This window comes from Aythya ferina (genome assembly GCF_964211825.1).
Source record: "Aythya ferina genome assembly, chromosome: 10".
Taxonomy (NCBI): Eukaryota; Metazoa; Chordata; class Aves; order Anseriformes; family Anatidae; genus Aythya; species Aythya ferina.
The window spans coordinates 18,302,007-18,322,905 of record NC_140306.1 but is presented as its reverse complement, the minus strand read 5'-3'; the positions used below and the strand labels follow the sequence as shown (position 1 = coordinate 18,322,905).

Sequence of the window (20,899 nt, the reverse complement as noted above, 5' to 3'; positions counted from 1 at the left end):
TTTGTCTGATGGTGGGAAAAATAATCATGGTGAAAATTAGTATTTTTCATCTGATTAAATTTTGTCAAACCTTTTCTAAGTTTCTTTATGTTTTCTAAATAAATTCATCATGTTCAAAGTGCGTATGCCTGAAGTTTATAATGTAAACCCACCTCAGCTCTTTACTGGGCTTTCTGCACAAAGTGAAATATTAAGTAATGACAGTAACCTTATTTGCTGTCCAACCATTTGAGCCTGCTGACGTAAATCAGAACGCTAATGTAAGTAGGCAGACTTGCATCTTACTGGAAAAAGGACCACTTTTGCTGTGGCCTGTCAAAATAAAGTCTGAAATGTATGTTGTGCTGCAGTTAAGAGAGATAGAAAGTGAATGTCTTGGGACTGATGGGTAGCATACATTTTGGTGTACTGAAATAAGGTTTTCTACAGCTATTAACTTTCAGAGTTAACTTTGGTATTACTGCTTCACTGGTCAAAGATATAACTTTCTTGATTAAAATATTAAGGTTGATTAGACTTCTTCCAGGTGTGTCTTCAAATAATGTGGGTTAACCAAGACGGACAGTATGCTAGGACCTGTGCTGTACTGCTGTTGCATTCTGGAAACTTCTGTAGTATTGTCAACAAGTAGAGAAATTAGTTTTATAGGTTTAGCTTAGCCACTACACTACAGCAAGAAATGCAAACATGTGGTTTGGTTCACATAATCTAATAATATCTTCTATAGTACTAAGATTTTATTAAGGAATTTTACTTGAGAGGAGGATTCCTAATCCTAAACCTTAAAGTTTTATCTAATGTTAATGCTTAATATTCAGAACAATAGGATTCAGAAGAAGGTTCTGTTCTTTCATTAATAACTGCTCATTCCATGTTTTCTCTTGGAGAATTCAAGGAATAAGTAGTTTTGGTGACAATAGTGTGGAACAGGATGACTTGTAGTAATTTTGCATTACTGTTGTCTTTGGACAAGCTTAACACTGAATTTCAAGTGCATTATTATATTATTTATGCAGTCCACGCTGAATGTTGGAAACAAAATTGTAATCCATATAAAAGTACCACAGGGCTCCTGGGGTTGGGGGAAATGAACTTAATAGTCATATGAATGAAATGCAGGACATACAGCCCTTTGAAGCTTGGTGCGAATAGCTGAAACAAATAGCCCAAAGACAAATCGTATGGATTGCTTGCTTCTTCTTAGGCGGGATCACTTGGCTGCTGGCTCACAGCTGCAGCCCAGCTCCTTATACAGAGGAATTGCTCCATGGCAGAATAAACGTTGCAATGAAGATAACTCTATCCCTTTTGCCTTCCCAGGGAGCGTGTCATGACAAATGCTAAAGGGATGTTTGCAAGAAGGCAAAACTATCTCAGCAGTTCAAGGCACATTGATTAAAAAAATGTTGCTATGTAGACTCAGTAGAGTATACAGAGTTAAGTCTGTATCAAATTCAACAAAGAGCTGCTTTTGAACTAGGGGGTTAAGAATAAATGTTCCCTGTCTTCTCACTTCTCACCAGAAGTAAGCAGCATTAACAAGATGAAAGGTTGTTCTAATAAGGGTGTAAATCTGTGTGCTATACACCTTTCTGTACAGAAGTAAGAAGGACCAGATGTCCTCTCAATGTTATAAGATTTATGTTAAGTTTAATTGTATTTGGATATTTGTAATCATTTTGGAGAAACTTATCTACTTTTCAGGTAAAATAATTTATTAGGACTGTACTTTAATGCCGTTACACCCCTAATAGGCATGTCTTTCCTAACATTCTTTTTATAGCTCAGATAATTGCAACAATGAAGAAGCAGCAGGAAAGGCTTCAGTTGCCCAAGGAAGGACCAGGCATTTTTAGTGAAACTGGTACATTTTGTGCTGATGGTTGCCATGGGAATCACCATGTCTTTGCTATAATCTCTTACGCTAGTTAAATTAATGTTGTTGTAGTTATGTAGGAATTATACCATGAGTGACCTAACTTCTGTATTTCTATAATGAGCATGGCAGGCTTGCAATACATCAAAATGTTCTGACTCTTGCCATCTCCCCACCTCTATCCTTCTGGAGACAAAATGAACTTGCTGCCATACAAATGCATGGATGCCTAATCTTTGCTAAAACCTGAAAATCTGGTGACAATCTGAACAAGGAATTATATTGAAAATATTTTAAATGTGTGATACTTGAGTTGTTCTGGAATTGTAATGGTCTCTCTGAACAACAATTTGTGGAGCGGGAACATTTGTACAGCTTGAATATGTACAGATGTGTTGTCAAGCAAAATGTACTTACCCCATAATGTCTCTGCTTGGCCTCTGTTCAGCAGTGATTGAAAACCAGGTCTGCAATAATCATAAATGGAGACAGGGCTAGGAACTTGGCATCGTTATCCAGAGGAGCTGCGTTCTACAAGGCGCGATTAGTTTGGGAACTCATTGTGCCAGGTAGCAGTGATCCATCAAAATCATTTCATAAACTAAAGTGACTGTTCAAATGGGGACAGTTGATTTGTTGCATAAGAAAGGGAATCTTAAATTTCAATATGTATGTAAAGAAGTCTCTGGAGTATCATCAACATTTGATCCTTGAGCTTAGCTATTTTCATGAGTAGAATGTTATTTCTTTTTTAATGTCAGTATACTACAAGAATGGACAGTTGATGGATGATCATCTGGAAGGATGTTCCTTCCCTGGTCTTACACTTATTGGCACATAAGCTTGTGTTGGTTTACAAATTTGAAGATATTCAACTTCGTACACGTTTTCAGTGTAACCCTCTAGAGAGCAAAGCCTGGTTAAGCAATTCCTATATTGAGTGCTAGACAAATATTATCATAATTTTATTACCTTGTGCCAGTGCCTCTCATTAGGCATTATTTAAATTTTGATAACAGCTCAAGTACTGGTAAAAATAAATTCATCTGTTTAATAAGCTTCTTTGACAACAGCCAAGTAAAACTGCATTATCATATGTTGAACAGAAGGTGCAAAACCAAAAAAAGCACTGCCTTTGAACTTGGCTAAAACATGCCACTACGCTGTGAGGTTGGTTGCATACCTGCTGTTGTTTTCCACTCCAGGCCCATTTTGTTTCCTTTATAATCTTTTTGGTACTGATGTTCTCTTAGCTAAATGTAACATGTTAGTTTACTGAGTAAACAGAAGGCCCCCTTTGGCATAAAAGGCGCACATTATGGGGGGGAGGTGGAGAGACTAAGAAGTATCAGAAAGGGAATGTTAAGGCAATATTTAGGGCAGGAAATACAGGGCAGAAGCCTTGCGTGTGTGTCCACATCCTCCAGTCAAGAGAAATGAGGTTGAGCATGTGAGAATGCTGATACATCCTGGCTCTGTTGCAGTATATTTCTAGAAGTTAAATAATGGTCCAGAGGTCACCTGGACTTTGTGGCAGTAAGAGAGCAGTAAGAACCTTGATATCACTTCAGTGAATCAAGCAAGGGCAAAAGGACATGGAAAAAGATAGTGAGGAGGGCAAATGACATTTGCTGTGATATCTTCAGTTGTACAGTACTATGGTTTTACCATCCAGTAGATGCAGCGGTCCAGAATGAATGCTGCTCTAAAGTGGAAATGCTGAGACAAAGTGAAGTGGCAGCAAAAATACTCTTGCTGTAAAAGCTGGGCTTCCATACCACTCTATATGTAAGGAATAGATAGAAAAGATGGAAAGTTATTCCACAAGCTAACAGATGACTGTGCATTAACCTCTCAATCCTGCCATCTGCTTACCGTGCCAAAGGAACAAACAAGCATGCAAGTAGCAGTGCTGGTCAGGTTCCGATCTGAATTCTCATAAATGCAAAGAAGTAGAAGGACGAATATCCATGTGCATCAGCTTGAGAACATAATGCTTAATTAAGTCCTGATGTCCTGATGGACCTCTGTTCTTTATAGGGCTTTTTGGCTTTTTTTTTTTTTTTTTTTTGGGTGGGGGGGGGGGGGGAGAGGGAAGGTTACAAAAAGTGTGGATTTTAGCAGTAAGAATTTAACCACAAAAATATAGAACTGTGAATGTTCTCTTCCTACAAGTGAAAGGTTACATATACGATCAGCTTTCAGTTAAGGTAGCATGCTACCAAAAAAGACTGAAAATATTTTTCTGTGAAGATGACATAATTTCTTTTTTAATGCTGCAAAAGTGTGTGTGTTAGGGAGGGGGAACCAAAAGTCTGAAGACTCGTAGTTTGTGTTTAGGTCAGTATGTGTAGCTGGAGACTGCTTAGGTATAGAGAAACAATACTGTACCAATGGCAAGAGAATGGAAAATACCTAACAGCAGACTGAGGGGAAAAGAAAAGGTAAAGCCGGGAGTACAAGGATTTCTGGAGGAGCTGGTTGAGTAACACTTACATAAAATAAGATATTTGAAGTAATGCTTCTAAAAGCTGAATGGATAAGTCATTAAAACTCCCTTGAAGTAAAGCTTGCATTTTGGGGGACTGATTTAAAGATGATAAAAGAAAAGTTGTAAGGCATTTCTCAGAAGATAAAATCTAGGCCACGTTGCTCCATTCTATGCCAAAATCATTTGAATGTCTAACCTCAGGACTGTCTAAGGAAGGGCATTTTGTTTTGGGCAGGCTCATTCAATAACCACTCCTGGTTTTAGGACAGATGGAATCTGACTAATAACAAGAAAACCATTAACTCTAAGTACAGCCATTATAATTGAAACTGAAGCCTCCAGGCATCTAAAAAGAAGCCAAGAATCCTGACTACGGGACGTGCTCTTATTGTAGGGCACTTCTGATGTGCAGTTATATATTAAAAATAATACTGTGCAGAATTTGACATTCTTCAACGATTTAAAAAAAAATAATAATCTATATGAGTTTTGATTGTGATGTTATGGTTTCCTGCACTGTGGTAGGAATAGGACAAGTCTACCATTCAGAGGTGGAATAGTGAGTGGTTTGAAAAGTTGTCAGCTGTAGGGGAAACGATGCAATTAGTTCATTTGTAAAATGATTACTGTGAGAAGAATGAGATTTTTTTAAACAATTGAAGAAGGTGTACCATTTCAATTTTTGTAGCATCGATTATTTTCTTATGAGCAATTAAAAATTTCTGAAGGGGGGGAGGAGATGGAGAAAGAAAACAGGTAAAATTGGCAGTAAAATTGGCAGATCATAAAACCCAGATATTTTAAGCAATAATCTCTCTCTCTCTCTCTCTCTCTCTTTTTTTTTTTTTTTTTTTTTTTTTTTTTTTTTTTTTGTCTGATACTGACTTTAAGAGTAATCACATCAAAGCAAAATATTTACTGCCCTTCCATGTGGGTATTTGATTAGCCTAGATATATCCTTACCTAGAACACAAATTTCCTTCACTGAAGATTCCTAATCTTAATCTCAGGAGATGGATATTGGTGCTAGACTTTAGGTAAAGCAAGTGGAAAGTGTAGAGCCTTTTAGCACAGTGCAGTTCTAGTGTCATTCATTTCAGAAAACCCTTACTGCAGGGAAGGATAATAGAAAACTTTTGTAAACAAAGCTTTTTTCTTTTTTTTTTTTTTTCCTCCCCCCCCCTGTGTTGCGCTTGACTGTATTTTCTATTCCACGGATCATTTTTTCTTCATTTTTTCTGTCCCACTCTGTATTATACCTAGAGGGATTGCACTCCAAATAAGGCTGTCTGCGAGAACCGTAACCGTCTAGAAATGGTGGAGTTCTTGTGACATATGCCAAGCTCCTCAGGGGGTGTTGAGAGGGAGCTTGCTTTTTATAATTTATCCTCCTGCTTAATAACTTCTCCTTCCTGGGATGGACAGCAAATGCCTTGGTTCCAAAGTGTAAAAATATTTCTCACTTGCTTTGTGTTTAGACCACTGCTACTTTAGTCTGCCCACAGCTGTATAAATGGGTACCCTGAAAAGAAGAAATTGAATCTTCTCTCCCTTCCCCTGAGTAACACGGACAATTGTGTGCAGAGGATAACAATAACTTACAGTTAGCTAGAAATGCCCTGAGGTACTTTCAACTGTATGCATTTGTATGGTTGTATTATGTGTATATAACTATTTTTGTTAAATATACAGGTATTGAAGGCTATTCCAGGCTATCCAGGTGGTGGTGTGATGTAGCATCTGCCCAGTGTGGCTCTTTATTTGCATGCTGGAGCAAGCATGTGTCTCTTGCCTCTCACTGAGCTGACAGATGGTATCAATAACCTTGATAAACAGCACAGACTGTGGAGGAGTTTAGTTTTTGTGAAAGTATGTGGGGCTTTGTATTCTGACCATTTCTTCAAACTATTTTCAGACACTAGGAGAAAAAGAGAATCTAAGCTACTATAAAATGTATGCTAGATGAACAAGGTGAGTGCAGAGAGGATAAGTTCAGCCCAAATGTTAGCTAGCCTTAAGCTCAGTGGCATATGCAATGGTGATGGCTGAGCAATGAAATCAAGCTGATCTTTTTATGTATCTCTCATCAGGTCTGTGTGAGAGAATTAGGAACAGACACTGCTTGGGCAGTAGTGGCTTTAGGCAGTCCAGGAGTAGATAGAATAAGCTCTTTGTGGAAACCATATGCCAGTAGCTACACTTCTATGGTATGTATCACAGAATATAAGTTACCTATGGCAGATATTTTTTTTGCTGAGTCTCATAGACTGATAGATGGGACTGCTTGGGTTCAACACTTTAATTTTAGAAGACAGAAATTACATCTACTACCTAAGGAAGTGACTGTTATCAGTGTTCGTGTCCAGGCTTGCTTGTAGAATTTTTATTTTTATTTTTGATTTGTTATTAGAAGTGTCTGTGTGTGTATAATCCCTTTATAATGCCTAAAGAGGTTTTGACAGTCACTGCTATATGAGGGATGCATGCCAAGAACTAGAAAGGAAGGCCTCTAGGATAGAGGTTTTCTATACAAATACATGTATGAGTGCATGCAGGCAGATGCTTGAAGACTTCACACAGATCTATAAAATAAATGGACAATATTGTAATCCAATTTAAGATACCTAAAAAATAGATTACTTTAATAGAAATGGAAGAAAATGCAGGATGAAGGCAATGTGGTTAGCTATATATGTTGTTTGTGAAACAGTGTGTAGTTTCAGTGAACGTCCATTGGCAGTTGTGGGTCTAAAATTCAGTCAATTCAGTAAACTTATCAAATATGACCACTTAAAAGGGTCCTATGTTGTGTTTTTAATATAGAACTCTTTCTTTGTATTTCCTTCCTCCCTAGCACAGTGGAATTTGTCCTATTTGACCGCGTTTGGGGAGAATTGCTGTAACCCAGTAACTCTGTTACAAGTACGTGCTCTGGTCACAGAGAACCAGTTCCAGCATCGGAACTGGCAATTACCTACATTGTTGCTGTGGTATGCAGTAGGAATTGGACACCTGCTGTCACTTTTTTTTTTTTTTTTTTGCTTTGAAAATGGTGCCTGAAAATGTGTCTTATATAACTAACATTGTATCTTGCAGCTAGTGATTCATGTGTTTACCCCTGAGTTAACTTACCTTCACAATGCTGTTTCGTGTGGGTCACTGTATACTTTCATGCGTGAACTGCAATGAGCTTTGTTAGTCTGCGTACCAGCCCAATTTAATTTGCATCGTTCTGACCTGAGTTTTAAATTTTATACTGTTTAGGACTTCCACTGAAACTACTTTTTCATTTTGGTAATGGGAAATCACTTCTAAACTCTCCCTGTTTTTCTGCAATCACAATGTGTTTGTAGGAGAAGTGCTTTTGTGGTTTATATAGGCAGCTCTTGCACGTGCCAAATGACAGAGTTTTGCTTGCTCCTTCATAGGCAAAAGAATATTAAATGAACAGTACTTCAAAATGTCTTCTGTATTGCTAGGGCATATGGGGGACTTTTCAGAGTGTACTTAATGTGTCCAAGGTGCTTTCTTTTGAAGATATACACAGCAAGCATATATGATCAGTGGCATAGGGCACAGGGACCTAAGTGTATGAAGCATTATTAATAATGAAACAGAAAATATTCAATACGCACATTACACCAAAACAGTATTTAAAAACATGGAGTACAATCAAAGAAAAACTTTATCCAGTGTCTTAAGTGACCAAGAATCATGAAGCCTTAGCATGAAACTGGCACCATTATAACTCATGGGGAATTTCTTAAAGCCTATGCTTCTTGTGATGGATTTGGCTTAGTGATGGTGTGTCTGCTCTGACAAGTTAGGAGCACTGCAATAACATAGGGTAAGCTGATGCATAGTATTTGAAAAGAGCTGCGTGCTTGCTAGATTCAAAGCAAACAAAGCTGTACAATATAGTAAAAATGTCATTAGTAAAATATAGACAGTACTGAAGGTGCAAATATAACTGCAAAATTCTGAGATACAGTTCTCTCAGGTAACACGGGGATGTCACATTTTACTGCTATCTCGTTTTTCTCTAGAGGAACTAGCTATCTAGCTCTAAGTAAAATTGATCTTTAGCAATCAGAGGTACCGTTCTGTGTTAACCACCTACCACTGCTAGCACAGAAGAGATTAAGATTTGTATCTGAGGCAAGGGAGGGAAATGATCCTTACTAGAAATTGTTTACTTACTGTAATATACATGATGCAATACAAAATAAGGATTTCTAATACTGAAAATTGTAAAGAGCATTTTAGAAAATTATTTCTACCATATATTGAATTCTGATCAAGAGGAAGAATAGAAAAATAACTACTCTTATATTTATAGTGCTTTTATAGAGTTGCAGAATGTGTGAAAAGGACATTCATTTTTATTTTTGATTATATGCAATGAAACTTTTTTATGTCATTCAGGGTTAAGTATGCCTCTAGAAAACAGTTGTCTTTTACATAAAAGCGTCCTCTGGCTTTCAGACAAAGGTTTTCTTAAAACTTTTACAGAACCTAGCTAATATATATCCTTCTGTTTTTGTTTTGTTTTGTTTTTGTGATGCTGTTTTTTAACTTACTGCATTTGAAATCCACAAGCAAACACAATTTTTAACTTAAGTGGAAGAACTTGATGTGGATCTAAGCAACTGCTAGTTGCAGTGTACCATGGAGTGTTTCCTGTTTTATAAACTATGGGATCGTGCTATCAAAAAGTGGAGGGAGACAGATTTCAAACCTATCTAACATGTGAATGACTTGCATTTTACTACAGTGCAGTTTTACTCCATCGTCCATTTTATTTTTACTTAAAAGGATGTATCAGACATGCTTGTTAATGGGTAGCAGTATTAGTCTAAAGGATTTCAGATAGTAATTGTAGAGACTATCTAAAAAGCATGAGGTGAGGTGTTAGAGCTTTCAACCCTCCAATAACTGAAAAAAAATAATAAGAAACTCAAATTCTGACCCTGTGTTATCTTTCAAACTGACCTGGCAGTCTGAGATGTGGGAGTCTCTTAATTACAGACCCCAATCCATTCTGGTGCAGGTGACAGTTTCTTTGTTAGTCAGTGGTGATCCAGGCTGCTTAGTACACAACCTCCCTGGAACTTCCAGAGAGCATGAGGTGTCTGGGAGCTGACAACCCCTTGTGAACAGGATGTGCACCTAAAATACCTCCCTTTCTCACAGGGTACCAGACAGGTAGATAAATGTTGATTCTAGCCATTACAGGTGTCAGCTTTGAACTGGTGACTTGGGTTGCTGCTTTGGCATAACTAGTTTGGTTTTGTGGGCTTGGGGAAGTTGGACTGTACAAGAATTGCTGGATCATTATGTAGCTCCCTATCTGAACTCCCCAATGGACATGATTCTCTTTGCAAGAGGACAAGTTTCCACCTCCCCTACCTTTAAGCTCTCTACATGCTTCAAGGAGTTATTGTAATAGCCAGTGACAGCAACGTGCTAACTTTCTGATCGCGTGAGACCGGTCTGAGAAAGTGGTGTGAAGACTTCACCAAAAGCCACTGGAGTCCCGCTAATGTGTTCAGTGGTTTTGTACCATTGCTACTCATGATGCTATTGCAGTTCCATTTTTAGTGCCAACTTTTGGATGTTGCTAATTGCTGCTATCCATCTCTTCTGTTCAATTCCTATAGGCTTTAGGGCAGAAGAGATGAATGCAGAGATGCTGTAAGAACTACTGTCTTTTTGTGTTAAGAGATTCCTCTGGCAGTATGTTTAGTCATTATTTGGAAAGTGAAGTAATGACAGAAGGCAAAAACGTGGTGCCAAGTCTGAATGCTGTTTATTACATGCTGGTCCTCAAATTTGCTGAGTATCCCTGGATCGAATGTTTCATGTTGGCTAAAATCAAACTTCACATCTTTCTATTCTATTAGATAAGTACTTGTTCTAGTGCTGGTATTGGAACACTTTTTACCATTTAAATACAAAAACATCACAGCAGTGATATGGGACTTTTGTATTTTCAAGGAAAAGCTTTTGTATGCTTTTCCTGTTTTCAGTATGCCAACAACTTGATTGAATAAGCATACCTCTGAATAGTGAAGGAAAAAAGACCTTATGACTGGCATGAAGTTTGCAAAGCTGTTTATACATTTTTTTCTTTTTCTTTTTCCTTCTTTTTTTTTTTTTTTTTTTTTTTGACATCTTTGAGTTTACCTTTATTCTGACTTCAGAGGTCTTCCCAAAGATTACTTGTTACCAGCAACATTTCACCTGTTCCTAATCATAATGTGCAGAGGGAATGCTTGTGACTCCACAATTTAAGGGGAGTATTGCAAGGTGATGCGTCTAGCTCAAAGTGTTAGAAGCAGTCTGATAATAAAGATTACATTATTGTTGTTTAATATGTTTATCATTGACATAGGCAGTGGGATTGAGTGCACCCACAGCAAGTTTGCAGATGACACCAAGCTGAGTGGTGCAGTCAGTACAGCAGAAGGAAGGGATGTCATCCAAAGAGACCTGGACAAGTTTGGGAAATGGGCCCTTGTAAACCTAATGAGGGTCAACAAGTCCAAGCGCAAGGTGCTGTACCTGGGTCAGGGCAATCCTGGACATGAGACCAGGCTGGGAGATGAACTCACTGGGAGCAGCCGTGCAGAGAAGGACCTGGGGGATCTTATGGGTGAAAGGCTCAACATGAGCAATGCGCACCTGCAGCCCAGAAGGGCAACTGCACCCTGGGCTGCATCACCAGAGGAGTGGGAGCACGTGGAGGGAGGTGATCGTCCCCCTCTGCTCTGCCCTTGCAAGGCCCCACCTGGAATCCTGGATCCAGGGCTGGGGCTTCCAGCACAAGAAGGATGTTAATCTGTTAGAGCAGGTCCAGAGGAAGTCCACAAAGACAATCACAGGGCTAGAGCACCTCTTCTACAAAGAAAGAGATGGAGATCTTCAGCCTGGAGAAGAAAAGGCTCTGGGAGACCTCATTGCAGCTTTTCAGTACCTAAAGGGTACTTGTAAAAAGATGAAGAGCAAATGTTTACACAGGCAGATAGTTACAGGACAAGGAACAGTTTTAAACTAAAAGAGGGTAGATTTAAATTAGCTGATAGGAGGAAATCCTTCATTCAGAGGGTGGTGGTGAGGAACTGGAACAGGTTGCCCAGAGAAGCTGAGGATGCCCCATCCCTGCAAGTACTCAAGGCCAGCCTGGATGGGGCCTTGGGCAGCCTGATCTAGTGTGTGGCATCCCTGCCCATGGCAGGGGGCTGGAACTAGATCCCTTCCAACCCAACCCATTTTATGATTCTGTGATAATTCTGCAGTATATACTTTGGCCTGTGTGCATCATATGTGACTGGTTAGATTTAGCCTTCTGAAATAAATTTTCTGTTGCATAGAAAGTTTTTAGAGATGCTGTGCAGTAGAATGCTGAACTGAGTGAAAGCACTGCATTTGAGGTGGCCATTAGACTCTCTCATATTGTTTAGAAAAGAACAAAGCAACTATTAGGACATTACTGTTACAAAATAATACATGAAAGTAGTTTTCCTACTGCATGAGGTAGTTCTTTATCTCAGGATTAAAATGAAATGCAGTAATCATTCTCCTCTAATTGATTTTCTATTACTTTTGTGACGGGCAGGCCCAAAAGCGTGTCTTTGCAGTGACTGCTTATTCCTTCATTCAGTTATACATATTAACAGAATCCTGATGAAAGGGTTATAGGTAGTGGTGAAATTAATACTTTTCTCATCCTCAAACTTAACTTGTTAAAATACCACTTGCTGGATGGGTCTCACTATACTTAAAATTTTACCAGTTGTTTTAAGAATCTTCAGTACAGTAGATTTTTTTTTAACTCTGGTCCTGCAAGCTAGCTGTTTTTTTTTTTTTTTTTTTTTTTTTTTTTTTTTTTTTTTCCTTCTTTTTAAATCTCCTTTCCACATGTTTGTGTTATTGGACATACTGTTTTGCACACTGCTGGCAATGCACTGATGCTGACCTAGACCTACTTAGCAAAGGGAAAAACAGCAAATGTGCTTGTTTGGAGGGCTCAGGGAGGTTTTAGGTACCTGATGACTGTGCAGCAAGCAAGGCCACTCTGTTTTAAGACTTGATCCTCCCTGTTTTTGAATTATTGCTTAGAACATATATCTATGGAAACTCTATACTGAAGCCTTCTCATGATATAAATAGTATTGTTTATATAGCCATTAACGAAGTCTCCCTGAAGTCTCCTTCCTTGTGAGTAATCTTATCCATGTTACAAATGCTAAAAGACATAAGATACTACAAAGGGTGATCTGTAATGGGTGTAGTTTTCTTTCTTGAGAAAAATTCTGTGCTCAAAGCAAGGCTCAATCAAATACATTGATCTAGTATTGCTCTGTAAAGGTTTGGTTCAATGTTTTCCTTTTGTAACAAATGAAATCAAAATGCCCTTCAATATGTGATTAATGTATATTCCCATTTGTAGTTGGTCTCCTGAAATTTGTAAGAAATAAAATTGGTTCTTGAGGCTTGCAAGATGAATTTCAGAGAATGTATGATTATTTAACCTGGGAGTTTTAGAGGCTGTTACAAATCTTAAGCTTTACCCCATTCTTTGGATTCTGATGGGAATGGCATCTCTAAATGGGTCAGGAGATAGGACTGAGCTTGTTATTTCATTCGTGGTTGTAGGGCTGTGGAACCACGCAAAAGTCTTGTCTTTGTCATCTTCCTGCTTGGTGTATTCATAGGAAGGTGGTGAGTGTCTCTTGGGCATGCAAAACAAAGGAGAAATCATTTTTGTAACACAAAGTGAGAAGTCTTTTGAAATTTTCAGTTTTCAAGGATGTGGACTGACAGAGGTTGATGGCACACAATTTAAACTTAAACAAAAATTATTCAGGATTTCATAATCACTTTTGTTGTCTATCTCTTGTAAATCTTGAGTGCTGGTTTTTTGTTAGCTTTTTCTTTGTCTTTGGTTTATGGTTTTGTATGATAGTATCTGTTCTGGCCTATACTTGAAATGGAATTACAGTAAATACTGTTATTAGCAGAGTCATTTCTGCTTCTGTTGACTGTAACAGTCTTAAAGACTACGTGTTTTCCTGTATTTTGTACTGGGAATATTGTTCCCTGGGTCAGGAAGGAGACAAACTTGTACTTCTATATAGGGTGCATGCAGGTTAATATTTAGTTCTGGTCCAAAAGGTGATGAAATATTGGAAACCAGCCAGGGATGAGCAAAGAATTATTTTGGGAGAAAGTGGTGTGACATTTATTACATCATTGATATAACTCAAATGTAAATGGGTTATGTTCTCTTTAAAATAAAGTATTATAGCGTAGAAGATAGATATCTTTTCTTCCTGTAAGGTCTGCCTTAAAAGAAATAATTCAATAGACTGCCAGAAATGTTATCACTTTCTCCTGGTTTCAGCAGTGACAATATCCTTGCTTTTCTGTGGGTCCAAAGGAGAAAATAATCCAGAGTGTAGCACATGCTTAGTGTAAGCAGAAACATTAAGTACCGAACCAAACCCCTGGATTTTATAACATGCTTAAGGAAAATCTAACGCTTTATTTCAAACTGTAAGTAGTTTCTCAGCAGTATTGCAAACCAATCACAAGTTCCATTGAGTAAAATTGGTGATCTGAGTGACCCCTTGGAATTTATTTGAGTAAATCTTAACCTCAAATATGCAAACTTAGCAATTATGAAAATTAGCAGCTTTTTCACACATTGGTAAACCTAAAAACAAAGAAGGTATGATAGTACATCTATCCCAGTGTTTAGCTGTACTGAGCTGGAGAGATTCTCTTGTGAGAGCAATTGATTCTAGCCTTTGTGCAGCTGGACAAAACTGAGCAAACACAAAAACCTTGTAGCTGCCCAAACACAAAAACCCTTGTAGCCTTTACCTTGTGATTTCTCTTTGACTAAAATGCCTTCATCAAAATTCTTTTTGAGTTTTAGTGCGAGGAATAGTGCGATGATGAAAAGGTCGTCTTGGGTGGTTGGCTGCTGCTTCTAGTGACTCTGGAATCCTGTGAGCACTCCAAAATATTTTCTCTGTTTAGATGGCTTAGAAGATTGTTATTCTAGTCAAGAGGAGAAACAGAAAATTAAGGCGTTAAATCCTGTTGTCTCAGCTGTATTTGAAAACTTGATCGTACAAGCAATTACATACAGAGGCTTTTATAACTGTAAAATGCATGTTCTGCAAGATGTAATTTGCTGAAAACTGAGTGTGGGAAGGTGTCAGTTAAACATTTTATTCATTAATTTTCTCATTACTCATGGGGATGCATAGGTGAGTTCATTTCTCTTCTCCTTGTGTTCATGTAACTTTCAAGGATATAGAAAAAAGCTACTTTGAAGTTACCTTCGGTCTACCAGGATACATATGCGTCTCTTAACCTAATAACTCAACCAGAGAGAGGTTCTAGCCTCTATTAAAATAAATCTTGCAATAACAGGTAATGCTATGTGGTAATTAATACCGGTAACACCCAAATTCTCAGAGCTCTTGGAAAGGTCAAGAGCGTTCCTTGTATGGGTAGATACTGCACTGGGTATACAGAATGCTGCAGTGCATTTTGGTGATGGCAAGAGATAAGTGTTAAATGAAAACTCGTTTTTATCCTTAAGTGAAGGGCAGAGATAATAGCCTAAGTGATAAGGTGAAAGGCCACAAGTAAAAAGGCAATGGTAACAATTTCAGAAAAGTTTCTTTGGAAAATAACTAAGCTCAAGAACAAATTTTGAGCTCTTACATCTCCTGGGTATTAACGATAGTGCGTGTCAGGCAACTACTTGCTGTGGCTTTCTGTTCAGGGAGCAGGTGGCTCATTCTGCTCTGAGCAGCAGTTTTCCATGATACTGAATGCTCTTCTCTTCTAAAGTCTTTCATGATGGTGGTCAGTATCACGGACTGATAATTGCACTTGTAGGCATAGCTGGTCACATGCACTCAGTCCACTGAACTACAGCCCTACTACCACCCCAGAGCATCTTCTGGGGCAAGAGACAGTTTTTGTTTTTATTTCCCCCTTTCATCTCAGACTGTGCTTTTAAAATTATCCAGATTTCTTTAGTCTTGAAGAAAATTAAGATAATGTTATAACAAGTAGTGAAAGGAGGAGGGGGAGGCATCTATTTTTGGCACTTACGTCCACAATAGATCTTGAAAATTAGTTTTTAATAGTGCTTATTTCCTGGAATTAATCTTATGAAACTTTTACTTGCCATAACTTTTTCCTACCAGCACTAGCATAATACACTAGTCATTGTAGATGAAGTAATTCTAAGAAGAAATTGGTTTATTTTGTACTTGTTTTCAAAATATAGAAGATGGGAAGTATTTAGCACTGTGTATGTTGCTGAAGAAATACTCATCTTTGATTTTCAGGGAGGCAGTGTTTCCTAGCTTGTTACTGAATTGCTACAGTTTGCAAACAGTTTACTTGATATAATTTTCTTCAGTGTAACTACAAGGTTTTTAATTAACTAAAACCCAGATGTTTTTATCATGTGAGACCATAACAGCCATCCTAAAAATAGGAAAGAATTTTTTTTTTTTTTTTTTTTTTTTTTACTTCTGTTTTTAAAACAGATTGAAAGGTAGTCTGAATGAGGCAAACTGCATGTATGGAACCCCTCAGCCTGAACAGCTGGAGGAATTGTATGTTGCGTTGGGTACCCGGCTTGGCTCCAACTGAGGTGTTGGCTTGCCTGGCTGCTAGGGCTGCAGCAGACGCTGGCTGATGCCCAGCATAGCTACGCTCCTGCTGCTGCCTTATGCTGGTGCATCTCTGCTCCGTCTGATGCTGGAGATGTTTCCTGGCACGCAGCAGTATGCAGTGCCATAAATACACTGGGGCAAGTTGAGGGAACACGAAGTGGCAGACTCGCCTGCATTTTTGCCGTGCCAGATCAACCGATAATCTCAATGATTTGAGGGTAGCCTTTAATATGGATTTAACATGCTCCCCAGCACGCACAAGTGATCACTAATGAACTTAATATTGGTCTTTGATCAGGAGCTGGATGAGGGTGCAGAGACAAATATATTTTCAATAATCAGAATTGGTTCATTTATTATTTCTCTCACTGATTATTGAAGAACTCTCATGTCTTATACCATGCTGTACTAATGCACATGAAGTTGAGATATGATAGCTGATTTTTTGCAGGCACTGTTCCAGCTGCATTTTTGGCAAACCTGGATCAAAAGAAATGTTTAATGAATTTTGCAAATTAATATTGATCCTCATTTTCTTTGGGTCCCTCTGAAGATTTTGAAATGGAAAGGGTATTTTGAGGCTTTATTTTGCTCTGGAATCCCATGCTTTAATTTGTTTGATTCCTGTTTCTCAGCCTTGCCTTACTGAACCTATTGATGCAGGTAGGGTTTCTGTAGCAATGTGGCTGAATTGTTTTGGAGTGAGGAAGGAACAGATATGGACAAATGGTTGTACATTTTAATTTGGATTTTGTGTGTTCATTAAATGCTGGGAGTCATTACATTTCAATTCATCTTCAGAGAAAGAAAATTTGCTAGTATGAATAACATTAAATTCAATTTCCTTATTAAAAAAATGCTTGGGGGTTAGGAGAAGGGAGGAGGGGCTGAAAAGGTTTTGCTTCGGTTGGACTGATAAAAGTACCTCACCTTGAGAAAAATATGGCTTTTAAGAGCTTCTGTAACCTCAAGGTTTTTAACCCTTATTTTTAAACAGCTATGAGAAACAGACAAGTGTGGTGGTTTTAAAATATTGTACGTTACTTGTACTCACAAACCATAGCACTTTCTGGGTAGTGCTTGATAAGTCTGGGGATTAGATTCCTAAACTTATTGGCCAACTGAAAGTAGAGTGAAGAAAGGCTTTTTTTTTTTTTTTTTTTTTTTTAAAAAAAAAAAAAAAGGCGCTAATTGGCTTCTAGAATATGAAAGGCTGGTGCTTTTCACTGTTCCAAATCTGATACATAAGTCTGTATTACTCTGTGTTTGCTGAAGTTCTTTATTGAGGTCTCAGAGGGTGATAGCATATATTTTCATATTCCAGTTATTGGCTTCAGCTGTTGTTTCTTAACTTCTAATAGATTTATCCTAAATCTACATTGAACTGCTTTCTTTTTTAAAATGTCTAATTATCAGGGAAAGTACAACTAGCCTTGGAAAAACTAGAGGAAATATAAAGGGAAAGAATGCGTAGGAAGGTCTATCACTTTCTAGACTAGCTGGCTTATAAATGCTAACAGTGATCATGTGCTAACTATTTGTGTTTTACTTTACAGGTCTGAAGGTGAAAGTTCAAGAAGCATCAGGTATGTGTAAATTGCATTTCAGTCATGTTGCCTTTGTTTGTCTAAGAAAATAGTTTATTTCAAAGCAAAACATTAGAAACATAAAATGGAAACAGATTTCAAAGTTCTATTATTGATTCTACTTAGAAGTTCCTTTATTCAAGATACAGAAGGCATGCTATATTGGATAAGTACAGTGATGGATAACATGACATTCCTGAATTGTCTTATCTACATTATGGCTTAATAAAGACATATAATATTTTGGAAACTGCAAAATATGGTTTGTAGTTGTCAATCAAAACTGCATACTAAATACACTTTTGTATTAGCAAAGGAGCAAGCCAGCAGTCATTTTTGGGGGGTGACATCTGTATTGGTGAGAAGTCCACGTGCTTGTTCTGGCTTTCTTAGTCTTTGCTTCTTTATCTGACAGAGAACCTTCATTGACTAATTGTTACAATACTCATTGTGCACTTGGAAGATTCAGGTAATTTAGTGTAATTATCAGACATTTTTAAATGTGTTTGTTTAATATTTTCACATTTATTTCAAGGGCATCTTTTTATACTACCTCTGTAAATGTGGCTGTTCTGAGTCAAACTTGTAGAACTGTAAAATTTTGCTGAAATTACGAAATTTCAGTACTTGAATCTGAAAGAGTCCCACATGCAATGGACCATTTCAGTTAAGTATGCACAAGAAGTGTGGCTATTGACCAATGATGATAAAGTCCAAAATGTTGGCAGTGCGCAATAATCTATGAATAGGTTTGGGGATTGTCAGGACTTTTTGTCTAATGACATTTTACTGCATTTTATTTCTTAAAGTAAATAAATAAATAAAAAACAGCAAACAAACTAAACAGAACCTTCACCTGCAGATTTAAAAATGCATTTCTTGCCCACAGGTAGGCAGACTATCCCCGGAAACAGGTGAACTTCAGAATAGTTTGTTTCTTATCAGAAAAACAGAACTTTGTAGGAAGTGATCAAAAATGCTCTGAAATGCTTTTTTCTTACAGCAGAAGTAAAAATCAGTATGGTATTGACCTGAATGAAAGGCTGTGCAGGAGACATTGGTAGCATGTTCTTAATATACAGCAACTGAACTGGACAAAATTGTGATCTGCTAGAGTTAAGACTATAGTAAGATGCCTGTGTCTTATTCCTTGCTTATGACTCCCAGTAGTGTGGCCGATATGCTTGTAAGCTATGGAAGGAGTAATTCTGACCAGGTATTGCACACTGAAAATAAGTCCAGTGGCATGTGATTTTACAGAACTGTAATTTGGATCACATTTCAACCTGCTTGGACTGGATGCATCTATAGAAAATGTCAGTGCTGCATACAGCATATTTCTCCTTTATACAGGCTTCAGGGTTATGATGATGAAAATCAACATCACATGTTCTGTACAGAAACCTGTCGGCAATATTGCAGCATGAGTCTTAGGGCAGTGGTATAATCGTCTCTTTTGGGACTGCTCAGAGAAGTAATTCTGTTATTCATTATGCATTTGAGTTATTCCAAGGCAAAGTTCCAGACTTCTGTGATGGTCTAAAATTAGGCTAATTAGGGGGATAGTGTTTAAATTCTGAAGAGAAGAAATCATCATTTCTACTCAAAAAAAAAAAAAAAAAAAGGGGGGGGGGCAAATAAAATAGAATCAGTGTCTTCTGCCAGGTTGTTCATCTGAATTCTTGAAATAAACTATGCAGGGGGCTGCAAGAAGGTGGGAATTCAGAGATAAAAAGTGCTATCTCAGCATTAGTTAGATAACATAAGCTCTTAAATAAATTCATGTGGTATAGCTGCAGTTAATAAGCAACAGTATTGTTTAGAATAGTAGTGCTCTCGCTATTTAGAGTCTAGCAGTAGTCTACTAGAGTAGACTCTCACAAGCATTGGCACTTAAGATTAAAGGATCACTGTATATAAAATCTGAGATACTTTTTTAAAAACAAACAAACAACAACAACAACAAAACTTTCTGCATGAGGATTGTTTTGAGAGCAGATGGATGATAAATTTTGGCATTTATTTCTTTGTCACTAGAAGTCTCTGTCCTATGACCATTCATGGAAATGGTTTCTCACATAGAAAGAAGATCTTTATCTCTGATATGCCATCGGTACAGGAGCAACTGATTTAGAAATTAACTTTTATGTTTGCATTTCTAGCAGATGTGTACAGAAACAGATCGGTCTGTTGAATTCAGCATGAGTCAGAGCTAATAAATTGGAGTGACATGGATTTTAACTTGTAGAGTATGTCTACCCTGTGCTAGGTTCATCTTTTCCTTTCTCCCTTACGTCCTGTAAAACATGCACCATTGTCAATCTTATTGAAATTTTTAATTCTTCTAGGCTGATCTTTTTAACCGTTGTCTTGCCTCTGAGGCATAAAGAGAAGAATTAAGATTGTGAAGGGAAGCAAATAAGTATATCTTGTGGGGGTTTTGTTTGTTTTCTCCACCCCATCCCTCCCCAGCCTGTGTTAAACAGCTGAGGTTGGCAGGCCACAGAAGTCTGAAGCCACATATATTATACATAGGACTTGGAAAATTTGGGTTTAGCTGAGCTGGCTCCAGGAGCTGAGTGTGTACAATGCAACTCTTGGCCTTAGAGACTGTTTTGGGAATAACTGGCTCTTTTCATACTGGAGTGGAATACACATTATCAGTGATGCCCTAGAATTTTACACTGTTGCTCATCTGCAAAAGTTATTGCCTTGGTGGATATGTTTTCAGTAGCTATATAACTTGTTATACAAATGTAAAAAGACATCTTGAAGGATATCTTGAAATCTAAAGATATCTTGAAATGCCCTGAAATTCAGTAAACAATGGATCTGACTGCGCAAAGACAAGCGTGATGCAGAAAAGCAATATGATTCTAGATGATATACTGAAATGATTACAAAGAATAGTTAGGTAGGTAATTATCTTGCCTTTTTTTTTTTTTTTTTTTTTTCCTTTTTTTCATTTTTTCCCCTTGGCTTTCTCATTAGGATAATTTATTGGGTTTAGTCACATTGTGCAAGATCTTACAATACATTCTGCTTTATAATACTGTTGTACTATATTAAACTTGCATTAGTTTCCTTTAGTTGAATGCCATGTAACTATCAAGCCTAGGTATTTGTTAAATCTATTACATTGATAAATTGCTTTGAAAATTTTACATTGTGAGGTGTAATGAACATGTACACAGTGAGCTTTGAAATTGTCAGCATGACGGTCCTTTTTAATTCA

The 20,899-nt window shown here is 37.6% G+C and overlaps 1 protein-coding gene across 10 annotated transcripts in view; it reads left to right on the top strand.

The window, feature by feature from the left end:
- IQSEC1 (IQ motif and Sec7 domain ArfGEF 1) overlaps nt 1–20,899 on the top strand; it is a 352,517-nt gene that overhangs the window by 58,836 nt on the left and 272,782 nt on the right. For 6 of the 10 annotated variants that reach the window (XM_084531139.1, XM_084531141.1, XM_084531144.1 and 3 more), the window contains exon 2: nt 17,635–17,664. In XM_084531139.1, the coding sequence (XP_084387265.1) occupies nt 17,635–17,664 (30 nt within the window). Of the gene's footprint in view, nt 1–17,634; nt 17,665–18,079; nt 18,134–20,899 lie in introns of all 10 variants that reach the window. The other 4 variants (XM_084531124.1, XM_084531138.1, XM_084531135.1 and 1 more) reach the window with 1 other exon arrangement.